The sequence below is a fragment of the Vulpes lagopus genome, chromosome 7 (genome assembly GCF_018345385.1).
Source record: "Vulpes lagopus strain Blue_001 chromosome 7, ASM1834538v1, whole genome shotgun sequence".
NCBI lineage: Eukaryota > Metazoa > Chordata > Mammalia > Carnivora > Canidae > Vulpes > Vulpes lagopus.
The window spans coordinates 45,682,644-45,702,980 of record NC_054830.1 but is presented as its reverse complement, the minus strand read 5'-3'; the positions used below and the strand labels follow the sequence as shown (position 1 = coordinate 45,702,980).

Below are 20,337 nucleotides of genomic sequence, written 5' to 3'. Positions count from 1 at the left end.
TCCCACAAAGTTGTACATGAACTCCTGGGCTAATCCTTAAACTGTGATATGTGGATCTGACCACTTGTCAGGTTTCTACTTAATGCCCACAATATATAGCTGGGAATGATCCAAATAGTACTACTGAGGCTTTGAAAACAGGACTTAGAACATTAGAAACATTAGAAACAAAGCTCACAGAAGAAGGCAGGTTGGATTTTTTGGCCTAAACCTAACTGGGTCAAATGCACACTAAAATAAAACAAGTTATCCTCCATAGGTTGTAAACAAAACCTGGAGACTCATAATATCCAAAGTGTCCAAAATAACTGAACATATGAGATTCAAGAAAACTAAACAACTAGCAAGGGAAAAAGTCACTGAACAGATGCCAACATCAAGATGACCCCAATGTTGGAAATACGGGACAGGGGATCCCTGGGTGGCGCAGCGGTTTGGCGCCTGCCTTTGGCCCGGGGCACGATCCTGGAGACCCGGGATCGAATCCCACATCAGGCTTCTGGTGCATGGAGCCTGCTTCTCCCTCTGCCTGTGTCTCTGCCTCTCTATCTCTCTCTCTCTATGTGACTATTATAAATAAAAAAAAAAAAAAAAAAAAGGAAATACGGGACAGAGACTAGCTATCATAACCCAGCTCCAAGGATGAATGAATATAACATGAAATTTCAGCAGGTAGGTATAAGCCATAAAATAGAACCAAATGAAAATCTTAGAGCTGGGGATGCCTGGGTGGCTCAGCGGTTGGCCCAGGGCACGATCCTGGAGTTCTGGGATCAAGTCCCACATCGGGCTCCCTGCATGGAGCCTGCTTCTCCCTCTGCCTGTGTCTCTGTCTCTCTCTCTCTCTCTCTCTCTCTCTGTCTCTCTCTCTCTCTCTCTCTGTGTCTCTCTCATGAATAAATAGTCTTTAAAAAAAATTTTTTTTAAATCTTAGAACTGAAAAATATAATGACAAAACAAAAACAAAGCAAAGCAAACCTCAATAGAAGGTTTTTTGCTTTTTTTCCTCAATAGAAGGAGCCCAATAGATGGGCTCAATAGAAGAATAGAGATTACAGAGGAAAAAGTCAATGAACCTGAAGATAAAGCAAAAGAAATTATCCAACCTGAAAAAGAGAAAGTAAGATAGGAAAAAGAAAGAGCCAAGCCTCAAGAATCTATAGGACAATATAAAAAGGTCTAATATTCATGTTATTGAAATCCCAGAATAAGAGAAAATGAAACCACAAAGGACCCCAAAAAGTCAAAGTAAAGGCCCCGTGAGAAAAGGCCTCATACTCCTTGATTTCAAGTTCTATTACAAATTACATACTCCTTGATTTCAAGTTCTAGTAGTCAAATGAGTATGGTATTGGCATAAAAACAGACCCATCAAACAATGAAACAGAATAGTGACTCAAAAATAAACCTACATATATGTGGTCAATTAATTTACAACAAAGGGGGCAGCCCAGGTGGCTCAGCAGTTTAGTGTCGCCTTCAGTCCAGGGCATGATGCTGGAGACCCAGGACTGAGTCCCACGTCAGGCTCCCTGCATGGAGCCTGCTTCCCCCTCTGCCTGTGTCTCTGTCTCTCTCTCTCTGTGTCTCTCATGAATAAATAAAATCTTAAAATATATATATATATAAAAAATTTACAACAAAGGACCTAGAATTTATAATGGAGAAAGAAGAGTTTCTTCAATAAATAGTGTTGGTAAAACTGCCACTATCTTATACCATTCACAAAATTTAACTCAAAACAAATTAAAGATTCGAATATAAGACCCAAAACCATAAAACTCCTAGAAGTAAACAGATGGTAAGCTCCTTGACACAAATCTTAAGAATGATTTTTTTAATCTTGACACCAAAAGCAAAAATAAATAACTGTGAGTACACTGAACTAAAAAGCTTCGGCACAGAGGAGAAAACAATTATCAAAACGAAAAGACAACTTACTGAATGAAAGAAAATATTTGTAAATCATATATCTGATAAAGGGTTGATATCCAAAATATGAAAAACTTATACAATTCAATAATAAACAATCTAGTTTAAAAAAATGGCAGAAAACCTGAAAAGGTATTTTTCCAGAGATCTACAGATGGATATCACACATATGAAAAGGAGCTGAAAAAAAAAAAAAAAAGAAAAGGAGCTTAACATCACTAATCATCAGGGAAATGTAAAGCAAAAGCAAAACCAAGTGCAAATCAAAACCTCATGCTATTATTCCTTGTGCACTCTTGGTGGAAATGTAAATTGGTACTATTGGCCTCTATGGGAAATAGTATGGACGCTCCTCAGAATTAAAGACATAACTACTATATGATCTAGTAATTTCATTTTTGAATATTTACCTGAAGGAAGTAAACACATTAAAAATATATGTACCCGACTTTCACTGTAGTATTATTTATAATAGTCAAGATACAAAAACAACCTTAAGTGACCAATAACGGATAAATAAATAAAGAAAATGTGATATACGTATATTCATATCAATTCACATATGTATTCATAAATATGATTATTATTCAACCATTAAAAAATAATGAAATCTTGCCATTTGTGACAACATGGATGGACTCTTTATTTTATTTATTTTATTTATTTATTTATTTATTTATTTATGGCATAAAAACAGACCTATTAATCAAACAGAAATATTTTTTTTATTTTAACAAAGTGAAATAAGACAGACAAAGACAAATACCATATGTTTTCACATGTGAAATCTAAAAAGAACTAAGCTCACAGATAAAGAAAAAGACTGGTGGCTGACAGAGGCAGGAGATGGAGAAGGGGATGGGAAGGGTTGTGAGAGAAATGGGTAAAGGGAATCAAAAGGTACGACTTTTCAGTTTTAAAATAAGTCATTGGATGTAATGTATCACATGCTGACTATCACTAATAATATTGTATTGAATATGTGGAAGTTGCTGAGGGAGTAAACCTCATCACAAGTAAATAAAAAATTTTTTGGTAACTGTGCTAAAATGATAGATGTTAACTAGATTTCTTGTGGTGATTATTTCATAATGTATACAAATATCAAATCATTATGTTGTACTACTGAAACTAATGTTATATGAGAATTATACCTCAATTAAAAAAAAAAAAAAGAATAACAAAATGTCCAAAATTTGGGGAAAGACAAACTTTAGATTCAAGAACGACAACAAACCCAAAGCAGTGTTAGGTTCAAAGAAATCCACACCTGGAGAGATCATAATTAAACTACAAAAAAAAAAAAAAAAAAAACTTGAAAGTTGCCAGAAACAACACATGACCCATGAGGATACATGAGAATAACAACTTCAATGACTATGATATTTCTCATCAGAAACCATAAAGGTCTTTACAAATGTACTGAAGGGGAAAAAAACTATCAACTTAGAATTCTATATCCAGCAAAACATTCTTTAAGAATGAAAATGATAAAAAAAAAAATGAAAATGATAAAGACATTCTCAAATGAAGGAAAACTAAAAGAATATGTATTAGTAGATATACTCTAAAAGAAGTCCTGCAGGCATACAAGAAGCTAACAGGGGAACCTAGAACTTCAGGAATTAAGGGAAAGCAATAGAAATGGTAACATCTGGGTAAAAGTAAAGTAACTACTGTCTTCCTCTTGAATACTTAAAATGTTTGATGGTTGAAGCAAAAATTACAATCTTATCTGGTACTATTTTCAATAGATATGATAAATGCACCATATAGGGAAGAAAGCAAAGGGACCTAAATGGTGGCAAGGTTTCTACTTCCACATGAAATATTAATATATTAATTCTAAGTAAGCTAGATGTATATATATTGTAATCCCTAGAACCACGAAAGAAGCCATAAAGAGAGATGAGTCAAAACTGCAATAAATTAAAATAGTGAAACAGTCCAATTGAAAATAGAAAAGAAACAAAGGAATAAAAACAAAAGAGACAAACAGAAAACAAATACTTAAGTTGTAGAACTAAATCCAAACAGGTCAATAATTATAGCAAAAATAAATGCTCATCTAAACACACCACTTAAACAAAGATTGTCAGAATTTTTTTTTTTATAAGATGACTCATAATGCTGTCTCCAAGAAACCTACTGTAAGCATAATGATAGAGGAAGGTTAAAAGTAAAAGCATGGAAAGAGTAACACCATGCTGCCACTGACCAAAAGAATGCTGGAGTAGCTAAAAATTTTCAGAACACAACAAACCACACTTCTACACATAGAGCTGCATCCCTCAGGTTGTCTTTTCTTACTGTACCCTTGAATTCATTTTAAGCAGTCTGGAAACCTGTTCCAACACTCACTAAATAGAGAATTAAGGACAAGATTAGAAGATTAGTCTGTGTTGGAATTTAGCCATGAGGCTTAGTTCCTGAGGAACCAACCAGGGAACATTATTTTTAAAACTGCCGTGCATAGTACCCAAAGTGGAAAAACAAAAAAACAAAAAAAACCAAGCTAATCATTATCTTGTATGGGAAGATGCCCTGACCACTGCTACCTCTGAGAGAATACAACTAGGTAGGCCACTGGGAGCCCTGCAAGCTTTATGTCACATATTGCCCTAATTTCTTTGAGACAGGACACCCTGTAGGATTGAACTGACTCATTCAGAATTCCCAAGTCCAACATCATCCATTAACTACTTTTGCTTCCCGTTCAGCTCCATTTCTTTAAAAGAAGTTATACAAGGTTTTTTTCTGGGCTATTAAGAAATCTAACTGGTGATGAACATTTTATATAATTTTCTGAATCTACCTCTTTTTATTTCCGAGATGATAAACTTCACTGTTCACTGAAACTATAACATCCATTAGTAGCTATATAGATCTGCAATTAAACAAATGTCAGAGACATTACAGAGAAGTTATCCAGAAAGTGGCTCCTAGTTTAGAACTTAACCCATAACTCCTACTGCTACTCAGAACCTTTAAATGTTAGAATGAAAAAGCCTCTAAATGTAACCAAGGATTAGAGCGTATCATGCCAGATGACAGCATATGCATGACCTCTTATCAGATCTCTTTTCTAACTAGAAGATAAATGAAACTGTTGAAACCCTGTTCCACAGGTATATCACAAAACAGATAGGCAATACTCCCTTCCTTATCTTTTAAAGACTAGCCCAGGCATCCTTGACAGCAGTAGTGGAATCAACTTATAAATATAATTCTGATGTCAGACTCAAGAGGAAGCAAACTTTGGCACCTATCATTAGGATACATTAAAATCTGGATTTTAATTTCTTAGCTCTTTATCTCCAACTTGTAGCCTTTTCCTGCCTTGTAGATTTGCAACCTTATCTCCTCCACTAATAACATCATGTGGATTGCCTCATGCTTTTCCCCACTGTAAAAACTTTAGTAACACTGCTTACTTTTTAAAATATTAAAATTACTAATTTCCTGAACACATTTTAAACCAGGATATATCAAGTCTTTTAGCTATCTGTTAACTTACGTATCAACAGAGACATCTCTGTTTCTACATTTTTCAGTTTAGCAGTTATAGCGTGTGGCTGCAGAAAATGCCATAGTGTGAATATATTTCTCTTTCAGTGGCTGCTTTTCACTCTCTGGGTGTCCCTGAAGAAACACTAAACATTGTAAAGCTACTCCATTAGTCCAGTCAGTGTTATGAGCATTGCTTCATACAGAAACGCAGCTCTTAAATGATGGGCAGTCATGAAATACTGAGTCACTGTACAGTGCTCAGATTCCAAATTGCTGTGTCTTCTAAATGCTAGCATCATTATTTATTCAGTAGCTGTCTACAACCCCACTTTCTACTATCCAGGTGGGGAGCTTGGCAGAAAATTAGAAGTACAGAAAAAAGCTAGAGTGACAAGAATGCTTTCCCGTTATATGTGATTCCTGCATCAAGAATACATCACCGTTATTAATTAGCTAGGCCACGTGTCACTGACTTACACTATTAATAACAATAGTAATAATGATAATAGCAACATGACATCATTCACCTTACCTGCTTCATTTTACAGAAAAGGAAGCTTGAGATCAACAGCACAAGGTCACACACATAACAGCAAAACTGGGATTTAGACCCAGGTCTGAATTTCAAAACCCTAATGTTACTTTCTATTGGAGTATAATGCTTCAGGCATTTGAGAGTTACCTGTGATAAATAAGTGAAAGTCATTACTCCTACGGAAGCTTGAAGTCTATTTTAGGTTGCTCAACCACAGGAACAAAAAATACAAACTCAATGGTTAACTGAAAGATTATAAATCGATACTATACTATGTATTTTACAATACATAGTAAAATACCAATTAGGACCAATCACAATCTCTTCCACCAAGCCCAAACTAGCAACTACAACCAAATTTACCAACAGGAAGATAAACCCAATTAACCAGCAAATTTTTCAGTAGATTGCCCCAAACATCCTACCACATCTATAATGGATTATGGCAAAGGACAGTCTGGGATTTTAGCTTCTCTCTCACAATGACAGAACCTTCATCAAGAACAGAAACTGGAGGCAAGCATAACTTCCATTCTGGAACTCAGAAACCTTTCACCCTCCTTTAACACTGAATGAGGACTGAGAGGAGATCCATTTCATCTGCCCTCTAATACTGGAACACATGTTCCTGTCCTAACCCCCAAATACTACATGAGCCACACTAGTAATTATCCACTGCAGAGCATTTATGCCAGGCACTATGCTGATTTATCTCACCTCACACCAAGAGCCATGGAACAACTATTCTCAAATCCAAATCACCAATGAAGAAACTGAAACTTTGAGGGGGTCACAGAGCTCTGACAGATCTAGAATTCAAATTTAGGTTATGTCTGACCCAACATACTTAAACAATGCTCTACACTACTTCACTCTAATAAGTCAATAATTATGAGCACCTTCTGAGTCAGGCACAGAGTTACGTTTAGGGGACATAAATAAGAAAGTCTGCAGTCTGGAAGTAGAGACAGATAAATAGGTAACAGACCCAAATAAATACAATTTTGGACCAAGTGCTATGAAAAGAGAGCAGAGAGCAATTAACTTTGCCTTGGAGAAGAGTTAAGGAAAGGCTCCATAGATCCGGAATCTAAACAATATGTAAGACAGTGTCGTCTAAGGGAAAAGGAGCACCAGTAGATAATGTATTGTAGACAAAGGAAAATAGCTTGGTATCTTGAGTGTTTCATTCTCCATCATTAACATGATCTAAGACGTATTTTATGGCCTGCTTCCTCCTCCTCCCCACAATCATCTTGCTAATTGTCACTGGCAAATTTAAGCCCAACTCCAAGTCAAAACAAAACAAAACAAAACCACTAAAATTTACAAGTGTTCCTAAAAAGGGTAACAAAGAGAAATATTAAAACCACCAGTGAAGTAGTCTTAAAGTATTTGGCAACAAATTGACAAAGAAAGCTAAAAACGCCTAAGAAACACCACAGAGGTGATGTCCGATTTCCAAACTAGTCTCAGTCACAGGACTTGGAAGAGCTATATTATATCAAGTGGCAAAGTAAGGTCCTAAAGGATTTGTCTGTAAACAAGGATTCATCATACCTCATCTTTTCAACGGAACAGGACATTCAGGCTGAGTTACAGTTGCATTCCAGGCCCATCTCAAAACTGTCACTTAACCTCTTTTTTATAAGCCAGTGAGTATCTACTTAACAAGGGGGCCAAAAGAATCATACAATGCTTGTATGTGAATGCACTTCGTAAAATAGACAACTGTTTCATTATAAAAAAAATAAGCCAAAACATTTTTATTGAATACCCCCTGTGTGTTGGAGATAGTAGAAAAGTATGATTAAGAAACAGTAGAATGTCTGAGAACAGTCTTTGTGTTAACTTTCCTTAAGAATGACATAGCATAGAGGTGCCTGGATGGCTTCCTGGTTAAGCATCTTAAACCATTAAACTCTTAATTTCAGCTCCAGGGGTTATGATCTCAAGGTTTGACATTGAGCCCCATGCTGGGCTCCACATGGCACAGAGTCCGCTTCTCCCTCTCCCTCTGATTCTAAATGAATCTCTCAGCAGATATCTAACAGCCTAACTGGAATAGAAGGACTGAGGATCACACCATCTTTCCAATCATATGGTAAAATAATCAGTAATGTAACCCAGTAAGAGAAAAAAAATGATATTCTGAGTCTAAAACTATCTTCATGTTTACCCAGTACCGAAGAAAAATCACAACTTAAAGCCCAAGAGATCAAATATCCTTTATGTTTAAAGCAAAACAAATTACAACTATCAACTTTTCTCTTCAGTAGAAGGACAGTATGTATACACAAAACTAAACCAGACGCTTTCCAGGGATAGAAATATTCCTCTCCAAATTAAAGAGTGAAGGCTTCCAAGCCTACAAGAGCCTGAGCCACTTTGAATATACACCCTTCATTCAGCTGCCTGAAGGGTCTGTGGATTAGGACCTCTTCTGGGCAGCTACAATCTGGGCACAGACTCATGTACACAGGCACCATAAACAAATCAAGATAGTCCAATTGCAATTCTGGAGTAGTGGAGAACATTCTGTTGACTCCTTGCTTAAAAAACGTTTGCGAAATAAGTAATGAGCAGAGTAGGATAACTAACACAAATCACAAGAAAGAAAATATTCTACAACATTCTTTTGAAGAGAAACCAGGATTGGATTCTCAACTACTTCTTAAGTTTTTTTTTTTACTAAGATTAAGATATGAATTGATGAAATTCTAATTCTCAGTTTTAGTCCCACTGTATCTAAAAATAATAGCATGAATGCCCTTCCTAAATATAAATTCCCTTTATTTCATTAACCATATATTTTATACTCAACTCATACCTATCTCTTCTCAACTTATTCCCCCTTACCCATCCCATATCCACTACTTGATGGTACAAGCATATTCTCCAACATTCATTCCACTCCTTAAAAAAGTCTTTGACAACAACCCCCCCCTTGTCCTGCACATCTGATGCAACCATTAAATTGCACTCATTCTACTGCCATAATAAAGCCATCTTTTCCTTAACTCTTACCTTTTATCTCTCAATCAGACCTTTGTAATAACCTTGTGATCAAGCTCTATTTCATTGGTCTCTATATTGCTACTAAATTCATCCTTTAGAAAACGAGTCTTACTTCAACCCCCTGCCAAAAAAACCTGAGCAAGTGTGGTGGAAATTACAATGGAAATGATATGATCAATCCTAACTTGCGAAGACACATGCTCTCGACAGGAAGAGAGGAATATGTAAAGGTTAAAAGATTGTCAAACTGGACCATCTTCTAGAACTCTGAAGAAAATTACAAAATCATTAGGCACAAACATTTCAATCAGTCAATAATGGAAAATAATGCCTGCAACCAAAATATACATATACAGATTGATTAAAGCCTATAACATCTGTTCAAAAGAAGAGAGGTTGGTTCCCTGGATTACGGCAGAAGGGGATCAAAAGCTCCATCTTGAACTGACTGAACTTGAATTGCCTTTTAGCCATCAAAGTAGGTAAGTCAAATAAACTACATGAGACCACTTAGCATGTAATCAAGATGATCCTGTCACTGTTATCAAGAAAGCATATATTGGGCATAATTATGTTAAAGTGAAAGAAGTCCAAAGAGAAAGACACTTACATGTGGGATCTTAAAAAAAAAGGGGGGGGGGGATTCACAGAGAACAGACTTGGTGGCTGCCAGAGGCAGAGGGTACAGGACGGTGGTAGAGGAAACAGGTAAAGGTATGACCTTCCAGTTATAAAATAAATAAAAGGTGATGTACAGCATAATTAATAATACTATACTGCCTATTTGAAAGTCAAAGAAGTAACTAAATCTTAAAAGTTCTCGTCACAAGATTTTGAAAAATTTTCACTATGCATGGTGATGGATGTTAACTAATTAGACTATGATGATCATTTTGCATTACATACAAATATGCAATCATTATATCATACACCTAAAATTAATATGTTGTATGTCAATTATAGCTCAATGACTAAAAAAAGCAAATATTTGTGTATATATAAAAGGATAGGGAGAAAATTGGAAGGACATACAGCTTAATGTTAATAGTCATTAAATCCTAATGGTATTAAAAATGTTTGTATATCTAATGCTTTTTTGAAGCAATATGGATTATGTGTATTCTTTTTAATAATAAAGTTTTAAGTTTTTCTGACATTCAGCCATTGAATGAAGAAAATAGTAATATCAAAATAAACCAAAAGCTAGGAGTGAAACAGCTAGATTTTGGAGGCAGAAAAAGTAGGTTTCTTCCATTTCCTAGTTTTGCCTCTGATAAGAACTATTCAAAAATAATGAAGTCTATATATCTGCATTCAAACACTCTCCATACAAAACAAGCTTTCAAGAAAAAAATCAATGTCTAAACCAGACCTTAAACCATTTTCAGAGGAGAAACGCTGCCTAAAGCTCTTTCTGGTACAGCCTGCATACAGTCTCAGGAGCCCACTTCTCATCTAGGAGAGGACAGGCTACCACAAACACAACATACTACCTTTTGCAGCTTACAAATTCATGGTTGTCAAGAGTGATTAAACCTACTCTAATCTTAAATCCTGGTTTAAAAATTAAAGCAAACACACCCAAATGGATACCAATATTATGGTTTTATCCAAATTTAAAATTACAATCTAAGCATACACTTGTATAGGGCACCTAAATTCTAAAGGGCAGACACTACTGCCAAGTGCCACTCTTTCCTTCCTATAGGGATCAGTCTACCTCTCTTTTACCATAAAGATGCATTCTTAATTCTTAACACTATTCCAAGCTTCAAATACTGAAATATGAAAATGGAAATGTGGGTTCATAAAGACATATATTTGAGCACCTAGTATGTAAGAACTGGAATACATCGGTGAACAAAAGCAACGGAAATCCCTGACCTGAAGGTGAGCACATTACAGTAATCTAGCAGCTAACATTTATGAAGTACTTCCATATCGCATGCCTTGCTTTGAACACTGTTCAAAATGTTCAAGGATTAACTCATAACTCTATGAGATGAGGTAGAAACTACTGTTATTCCCATTTTACATGTAAGGGAACAGACACTGAGGAGTTAAATAACTTGTCAAAAATAACACAAGTCAAAGAGTCAAGATTTGAACCTCAATAGTCTGGCTCTCAGTACCTAACCTCTATTCCATTCTAATTCATGCAACCAGCCATTTATTTAAACATATTCCAAAAAAACTCATTCATACCACATTCATATGCCAACAAATTTAGGCTCAGAATATATTCTTACAATAATACTACTTAGGTAGAGCTAAAGTATTTATCATCAAGTAAACTGGCAAAAAAAAAAAAAGGCATTTTTAGGATCATTTTGCCAATCATCATCCAAGGTTTTCTTTTTTTTTTTTAATAACAAATGATTATTTTTCTAACCCAGTTTCAAAGGGAAATCTTCCAATTTTCAAGCAGAAATATCACAACTTAGATACCTGAAACCTAAAGATACTATTACAATTTTTTTAAATACAGTATTTTTAGAGATGATTTTAAAATGAACTCTAAGGCTTTGATTTTTTTTAAATGTAAAAAGAATTTCCTTTTGGGATATGAAATAATGTTATTCTAGTGTATAAAACTAGACAAACTATGAAACTGGATCCAAATACAAGATCCAATGTCTAATTTAAGAAACAGTGTAACCTTTAAAAAAAATAGCACAATAGAATGTAAGCCTTGTGATTTTAACTTTGAAGAAAGAAATTAAATTATTCTATTAGAGATTCCAACTCTGGTTTGTCACATCCTAGAAAAACTAAATGCCTTAAATTATCATTTAATTTTGACCTATTCAGTAGATAAGTTAATATTTTTTCCTTGGTTTTTTCCTTATATGAGCACAAAGGACACAAATCAATTTTATTATTAATAAAAGATACACAAGTTATTAATTTTAAAAATTCATATACTATAGCTTCAAAAAACGGTCTACTTGGCAAACATTCCTTTCTTTTTTTTTTTTTTTTTTTTAGACAGACAGGTGGGGGGACAAAGGGAGAGAGGAAGGATCTTAAGCAAGCTCCTGACAAGGGGCTGCATCTCATGACCCTGAGATCATGACCAGAGTCAAAATCAAAAGCTGGATGCTTAACCAACCATCCAGGAGTCCCTACTTGGCAAACTTTCTTAGATTCTGATTAGAAAATAATATTTTTTTTAACTCCCCCCAACCCCTGCAAGAAAAAGCAGCAACACACTATAATAGGACAAGATTAGGTAAGGACTGCATGGAAATATGCCAGATTCCTGGAATACAACCCTTAATGCAAACCACCATTAAGCTTAAAACAAATTAAAACAAAAAACAGATAGCTAAAGGGGATGAGCTGTATTTATATGGCTTGCCTAAAAAATTCAATAAAAAAGAAAATTGAAAAGGAATTATGTTCTCTATAGTCTCGGTCTTAGTTGCTGAAACAGATACTTCTTTAAACATTAAATACAGAAGCAAGCAATTACCTAATAGAATAGTTTAAAAATACTTTTACTTATCAACAACTAAATATGTTTTGCCCTAAAAATAACAAAGGACAAATACTTAGCTGAAGTCCAACTTTATACATGAAATCTGTTCAGAGGACATTCTCGGTAGGAGCACATACTTTATTTTCTGGAAAGCAATTTTGCCATTTGACATGAAATATGTTCCCATCGTTTGACCCAATGATGTAACTCATCCTTAGGAAATGCAGAGCACATTGATATAGGGAGGCAAATCTGTATACTACTGAAACTACTGAAATGTCCAATAATGAGGAAATGATCAAATATATTATGGTACGGCCACAAGATAAAGCCGTAACAGAATAAATTATAAAGGCATTAAAATAGTTTTACACAAGAAAAATGCATATTCCATAATTAGCAGAAAAACTAGATATCTCAAAACTTTTTAAAAAAGTGTTTGGATATATTCATTTAAAAAAAACAAAGAGAAAAAATAAAATAAAAAACTAAAAGGACAAAAAAGGAAATATTTTGAAATGTTTACAGCAGTTAATCTTGGATGGTAACGGTAACATGTGGTTTCTCCTACTTTATTCTTTTCAAATTTCTAATGACCCTGAATTGTCTTGATAATTAGAAAAAAATCTAAAAATAATACTTAAGTAACTAGTTTTTATAGGTGCAATGCATTTTGTATCTATGTTCAGTGACCATCCACTTTAATCTTTGAGAAAGTTAAAAAATGCTTTAGTTATGAGATATGTTCTAAGTCAGTAATTTAAAACATATTATTGCATTCTAACAGCTTTTTAACAAGAACATTCAGCTTTTGATATTCTAGGTCTGCATGTCAAAAATAATGGGAATGGGGATGAGGGTAAAGAACTTAGAAGAGAAACTCCCTAGCAGGATGCCTCATGTGCTACTACTCCTAATGTCAATTTGAAGACTACCTTATTGGAAGGCTAGTTTTTACAGTAAAATTACAAATTTACTGACCTATAGACGTGAGCCACATTATAGTTTCTTTAAAAACTATTTGCCCCATTCTTACTCCAGAGTAAGTAATAAACACTCCAATCAAATTCAGAATTATTTCTGCTTTATAAGGAAAATAAACATAGCTCAATTACCCAACAATGCTTGTTAGCCAGTTATTTAAATGTACCAACATGATATAATATTCCAGTACTCCTACTTTATATAGATTATCATTCCTTCCCCTAATTCATAGCCTCAATATAGAGATATACATGTGCGCGCACACACACACACACACACACACACACACACACAAATAGTCCTCAAATGTTAATCCATAAGCTGAAGACGCTTTGGTTTAAATGTTATCCAGATTCATAAGAGTATATTTATGAACAAATATATTTTTAAAAGATTTTTAAAGGATTACGACCTGCCAATCCACAGCTATATGATTCTAATCTCAGCTGGATTTTAGAGGTAGACCAGAAAAGTAGAAAGGGAACTAGCCCTAGGTTCTAATTTTATCTCTGCTATGAGTTAGCTGCCTTAGGAATTTCACTTACTTTTCTGGATCCTTTAGCTGCATCTGTAAGACGAGAGTAAAATTAAACCACCTAATTAAAAGTTCTACAAATCCTAAAAAAAAAATTACTCTGGGGCACCTAGGTACCTCAATCAGTTGAACGCTGAACTCCTGCTTTTGGCTCAGGTCACGATCTCAGGGTCCTGGGATCAAACCCCAGCAGGGCTCCAAGCTCAGCAGGTAATCTGCTTTAAATTCTCTTCATTTGCCCCTCCCCCAAGCAATGTTCAAAATTCCCCCTCCGCAATAAAAAAAAAAAAAAAACAAAAAACAAAAAACAAAAACAAAATTCCCCCTCCTCCCTAATTAAAAAAAAAAAAAAAAAAACATTGTAGGTTCAAATTCCTACAATCGTTACAAATATCTCCTTTTTCTAATTCTCAGCAGTGATAAACTTTCCTTGGAATAACCAATTTAGCATCAATACTTTACAAAAATGTAGACAAACTTTTATACAACTCATTTCAAAAACAAAGTCATCTATAAAAGGTAGCTTATAACACTTTGCTAAATACTATTAAACATTTCTTAGTAACTCCATGTAAGAGTCTCCGTTAAAAATAAAGATTACTCAATGTACTTTACACATATAGGACACATGATTTATTATGCAATAACCGCCAGAATACTTAGCAATGGGCATTATTTCATTCCTTAACACTAATGAGAAAATTAACGACTAGAGGGGTTTCTTTGTTTAATGTTAAAAACAAAGAGAACAGTATGTATGTTAAGGGTCTCTATGTCCTTATTAAATATTAGATAAAATTGATATTAGATAAAATGTCCTTAAAAATATTAGATAAAATAAAGTATCATCCCATTTTTAAAACTACAAGAATATGAATTTTAGGATTGAAACTCTCTGTAAGTAAAATGCCCGATTTCAGAAAAAGGCCAAACCCTACATATAAATAATTCAGTTTCACAAACCTTTTGAGTAAGTTAAATGACATTTCTGAAATTTGTGTTAACTTTTAAAACAGAATATAGAGACACATTTTATGCAAAAAGTTGATTTTTACCAAAAGAAAACTGGCATCACCTGAAACTTTTCATACCTGGCAAGTTACTTGTTGAATGCAAGTAAATAAATGGCCAACTTTCTAAAGTGACATCAAATTCAACCAATCTGTATTTTTGAGTCTATAAATCAAACATCTTATACAAAATATAAAGAATAGCTCAATTAATTTTTTTTTTAATATAAGGCTAAAATTACTGTCTTGGAAACACTGTTTTTATCTAAAAGTCTGTAAAAATCACTTTACTAACCTTTTCCTCACCCTCAATATATTCGATAATAATCACAGATTAAGTTAGAGTCTGAGATTTCTTTTTAAAAAGGTGTAAAATTTATTGAGGTCTCTTTTTCTCAGCATCTTAAAGGCTATGACCAATTACAATCCAGATTTTTTTCTAAGCCAAACCTACCCATATCACTACAATTCAAAAAGAATTGTCTAATGTAAAAAAAAAAATAGTGGAAACACTAGTTCACTTTGAGTTCAACAGTGTTCCAGAAGCTCTGCTGTTAAAATAATCTAATATATTTTTTAAATCGGGGTGGGGGGGGGAAGAGTACATGATATGATTATTTGCCACAGTCCATAAATCCACTCTTGGAGCACACGTTTGGATAAATCAGATTCAAAGAAGGAAATGAACCCAGCTAATTCCCTTCTGAATATTTTTCAAAACACTGTTTCTGCATTAAATAAGCAATGTATTGGCTACAAATAACAACAACTACCACTTACCCAGCCCCTTCTATGGGCAGGCTTGGTGCTAGTCACTTACTATGTGTCATTTCATTTACTTCCCAGAACAACTCTTTAAGAAACATATTATTATCTCTATTTAATAGATGAGAAATCAAGGACTGAAAGAAGATACAGGCTGCTAAGTGGAAGAGCCAGATTGCAAACCCAGAGTTCCTTGACTTCAAAGTTCTTGCTCATTATAATAAACTACACCATCTATGAAAAACATAATAAGGGGCGCCTGGGTGGTTCAGTGGTTGAGCCTCTGCCCATGATCCCCGGGGCCTGGGATCGAGTCCTGCATCAGGCTCCCTGCATGAAGCCTGCTTCTCCCTCTGCCTGTGTCTCTGCCCCTCTCTCTCTGCCTCTCATGAGTAAACAAAATCTTAAAAAAAAAAAAAAAAAAAAAAAAAAAAAAGAACATAATAAGCATAATTTTCATGCTCAGGCCTTTAGAAGTTCTTCAAAGACTTACTAAGCTTTTTCAAGTTTCCCAAGAATAACTACTCTGCAACAAATACAATTAATTGTAGTAATACACCTACATCTACACTATATATTAATTCAGTCTTGTCAAAAAAAAAAAATCAGGTTTACAAGGAGATTCCAATTCTTATCTCTCAAGAGAATACCAGAAAAGTTACAGTTAACTAAGTCTTTCCCATATCCTATAAAAGCTCTAGTATGGATATTTAATCTACAGGGATTTTTTTTTTATTTTTATTTATTTATGATAGTCACAGAGAGAGAGAGAGAAAGGCAGAGACACAGGCAGAGGGAGAAGCAGGCTCCATGCACCGGGAGCCTGACGTGGGATTCGATCCCGGGTCTCCAGGATCGCGCCCTGGGCCAAAGGCAGGCGCCAAACCGCTGCGCCACCCAGGGATCCCTCCACAGGGATTTTACACTAATTTTGGTGCTATCATATACTTTCCACTCTACTACATATGTTGAAAAGTTAGTCATCCCAAGCCAAAACAAAACCAAAAACATCACCACCACCACCACATCACTAGAGGAGCCAAAGAGGAGCCAAACAAGTAGGCAAATTTTCTTTCATGCTTATATGCAACGTTCCTCAAAAGAAGTCTGGATCTCTGCTCACCTTTTTCTTCAAGTCTTACTCACTCCTGCTGCTCCACTACTGCAGGACTAAGAGTCACACGTCACATATTTTCTCCCACAAGGGAGCTGTGTTTGAATCATTCCTGTAACCAAACCAGTTGGGCCACCGGTCTATTAACTAAGGATTTCAACCACCATCTCTAAAAGATGGAAGAACTGCTGCCATCTCTCTTTAAAACAGTTCCAAAGCTTACCCCTGACAAGTACAAGCACCTATCAGCTACAAGTGAGTCACATCGACTCCTGGCCTCTAAACTGAGATCCAAGAGCATCTTTCTCTCTTTTTCCTTCCCCCCAACTAACCACCCAAGCAAAATGTAATGATCATCCTTCCACTCAACCGAGGCTGACTAAATAAGCACCACACTGCATGCAACACAGGTTCCCAGGGCAATCTCCCTCCTAGACACCCTTTTCCCGGGCCTGTAATAAACTGGGTTCCTGCCCCCGTCTCTTCCCTTCCCTCCCCTTCCAGTAAGAAACGGCCTCACCAAAGATCAACCCCTCCTTTTTTCAAGGGAAGTTGGGGGACTACAGATGCCCTCTTTCCCGACTGCTGGCCCTGGAGGAGCAGAAGCCCCCCGCCCCCCCCCCCTTAACTGCTTGGCTTAATAAGTGCTGCGGACCACCGAGGACTGGACGGGCTGGAAGCGCCCCTCCCCGGTTCCTACCGGCGAGCCCAGGCAGCGCTGAACTTGCTCTCCGCCCCCAGGGGGACGACTGAAAACCAGTAAACTGCGTTACAGGGAGACATCCTGTCCGCGGAGCTCGGGAAGGCGCCCCGCGCCGGCCTGCTGCTCCCCCCGCGACGGCGCTCCCGTCCCGAGCCGCCACTGGAGGGACGCTCCGGAGTCTCACGCTTTCTCACGGGGCTGACAGCTCGCCAAGTCCCACCCTTCGGGGAAGTGACAGGCTGGAGCGAAGCCTTCAGGTGTCCCCCCCCCCCCGCCGGAGCAAACCCGATGCGAAGACACCCATCCCCACGCACGCGACGAGGCCAATGTTTGCGCCTTCCAAGCCCCGGCCCGCGAGGAGGGCCCGGCCGGCCTTTTGCAGCAGGCGGCTACACAGAATGAAGCCGTCGGCGGCCCGGCTCGGCGCACCACCGGCACGCGGGAACCCCAGCCCCAGCCCCCGCGCCAGCCCCCGCGGAGGGGGCAGGACGGCTTACCTCCTCCCCTCGTCCCACTCCCACTAGCCCCGTCGCGCTGACGGCAGCCCCAGCCCGGGCCTTCGGGCCGGCGCCGGGCCGGCCTCGCGGACGGCGGCGCCCCGGGCGGGTGAGCGGGCGGCACTCACCGCGATGACATTGACGAAGGTGGTCTTGCCCGAGTACTGCAGCCCCACCAGCGTCAGCTCCATCTCCTCCTTCCAGAAGAGCGAGCGAAACCAGTCCAGCAGGCGGGAGATGAGCGCCAGCATGATGGCGGCCGGGAGGGCGAACGCGCGGGCGGCCGGGCGGGCGGGCGGCAGCGGCGGCGGCGGCAGCAGCAGCGACGGCTTCCACTCGAGCGGGCCTCAGCCCCGACCCCTCAACGGCTCCTCGGGGCCGCGGCGCACCACTGGCGGACACGGGCGGGCGGCGGCGGCCGGAGCCAGGAAGCCGAGCGGGTCATATGACTCGCCCTGCCCCCCACGCTCGTCCCCGCGCCACCGGCGGCGCCCACGGCAAGAGCGACGTGGCCCGGGCGGCCGGGCGCGGCTGCCGCCTGCAGCGCCACCTGCTGGAGCCTCCCCGAAGCGCCGCGTACCGGGGAGCGTACCGGGGAGCGGCCGTGGGAGCGGCCCCAGGGCTCCCTACCTGCGCTCCGGGCTGGCCCCTAACCTCGGTTAGCTCACCCTTGCTGCAGCTGTTTATGGACAGTCGGCTCTCCGCAGGAAGTCTGCAACGCGCGAGCCGTTCGGCCTGCAGCGAAGACTTCCTACATTTTTGGTAGTCGCCAAAGATGGGAAGCCCTAAGTGTTGTATCAAGGGGGAACTGATTCAAAAAACCCCGAGTGTGCGACCCAGCCATTGCACTGCTGGGGATTTACCCCAAAGATGCAGATGCAGGGAAACGGCAGGACACCTGCACCCCGATGTTTCTAGCAGCAATGTCCACAGTAGCCAAACTGTGGGAGTAGCCTCGGTGTCCATTGACAGGTGAATGGATAAAGATGTGGTCTATGTGTACAGTGGAATATTACTCAGCCGTTAGAAAGGATGAATCCCCACCATTTGCTTCAACGTGGATGGAACTGGGGGGTGTTATGCTGAGTGAAGCAAGTCAATCAGAGAAGGACAAACATTATATGGTCTCATTCATTTGGGGAATATAAAAATTAGTGAAAGGGAATAAAGGGAAAGGAGAGAAAATGAGTGAAAGTATCAGTGAGAAATACAGAACATGAGAGACTCCTAACTCTGGGAAACGAACAAGGGGTGGTGGAAGGGAGGTGGGTGGGCCTGCGGTTGGGGTGACTGGGTGACGGGCACTGAGGGGGGCACTTGGCGGGATGAGCACTGGGTGTTATGCTATATGTTGGCAAATTGAACTTCAATTTAAAAAATATACAAAAAAATTTAAATTGGGGATCACCAGGGGGCTCAGCGGTGTAGGGCCGCCTTTGGCTCAGGGCATGATCCCAGAGTCCCGGGATTGAGTCCCCTGCATGGAGCCTGCTTCTCCCTCTGCCTGTGTCTCTGCCTCTCTCTCTCTCTCTCTCTCTCTCTCTCTCTGTATCTCTCAGGAATAAAAAAATAAAATCTTTTTTAAAAATTAAAATTAGAAAAACAAAAAACAACCATAGTGTGGCCCCAAAAGGGAATACTATGCAGCTATAGAAACAAATGAGGAAATTCTCTATAAACTGATATGGGATGATGTCCAAGAAATGTTTTCAAGGACTGTAAATGCAAAGTATGTACATATATACAAGTATCCAGTGTATCTGCATAAAGAAATGCTGGAAGACCAGTAAAAATGGTTTCCTATGGAATAGAAGAAACTGGGTGGCCAGAGGCAGGAATGAGAATGAGACTTCTCTAGCTGTCTTTTGTTTGTCTGTTTCCACTATGGAAATGAGTTGCCTGTTCAAAAGTTTAATTTAATTAAAAAATAAATGTAAACATCAGCAAGTCTTTCATACTAAAAAAAAGTCCTTGCCCTCATGGAGCTTACATTCTAGTGAAGAGACATGTAATATAAGAAACAAATAAATAGAAGATATAATGCCATGTAGTGGGACACCTCGGTGGCTGAGCGACTGAGTGTCTGCCTTTGGCTCAGGGCCTGATCCCAGAGTCCCGGGATTGAGTCCCATATCAGGCTGCCTGCATGGAGCCTGCTTCTCTCTCTGCCTGCGTCTCTGCCTCTCTCTCTCTCTCTCTCTCTCTCTCTCGAATAAATAAATAAAATCTTTTTTAAAAAATAATGCCATGTAG

General features: G+C 38.3%; 1 protein-coding gene across 1 annotated transcript in view; it reads right to left on the bottom strand.

The window, feature by feature from the left end:
* ARL8B (ADP ribosylation factor like GTPase 8B) overlaps positions 1-18,509 on the bottom strand; it is a 45,704-nt gene extending 27,195 nt beyond the window's left edge. The window contains exon 1 of the mRNA XM_041764128.1: positions 18,213-18,509. Within this exon, the coding sequence (XP_041620062.1) occupies positions 18,213-18,335 (123 nt within the window). The 5' untranslated portion in view covers positions 18,336-18,509. The remainder of the gene's footprint in view (positions 1-18,212) is intronic.
* Between the last annotated feature and the right edge of the window lie 1,828 nt (positions 18,510-20,337).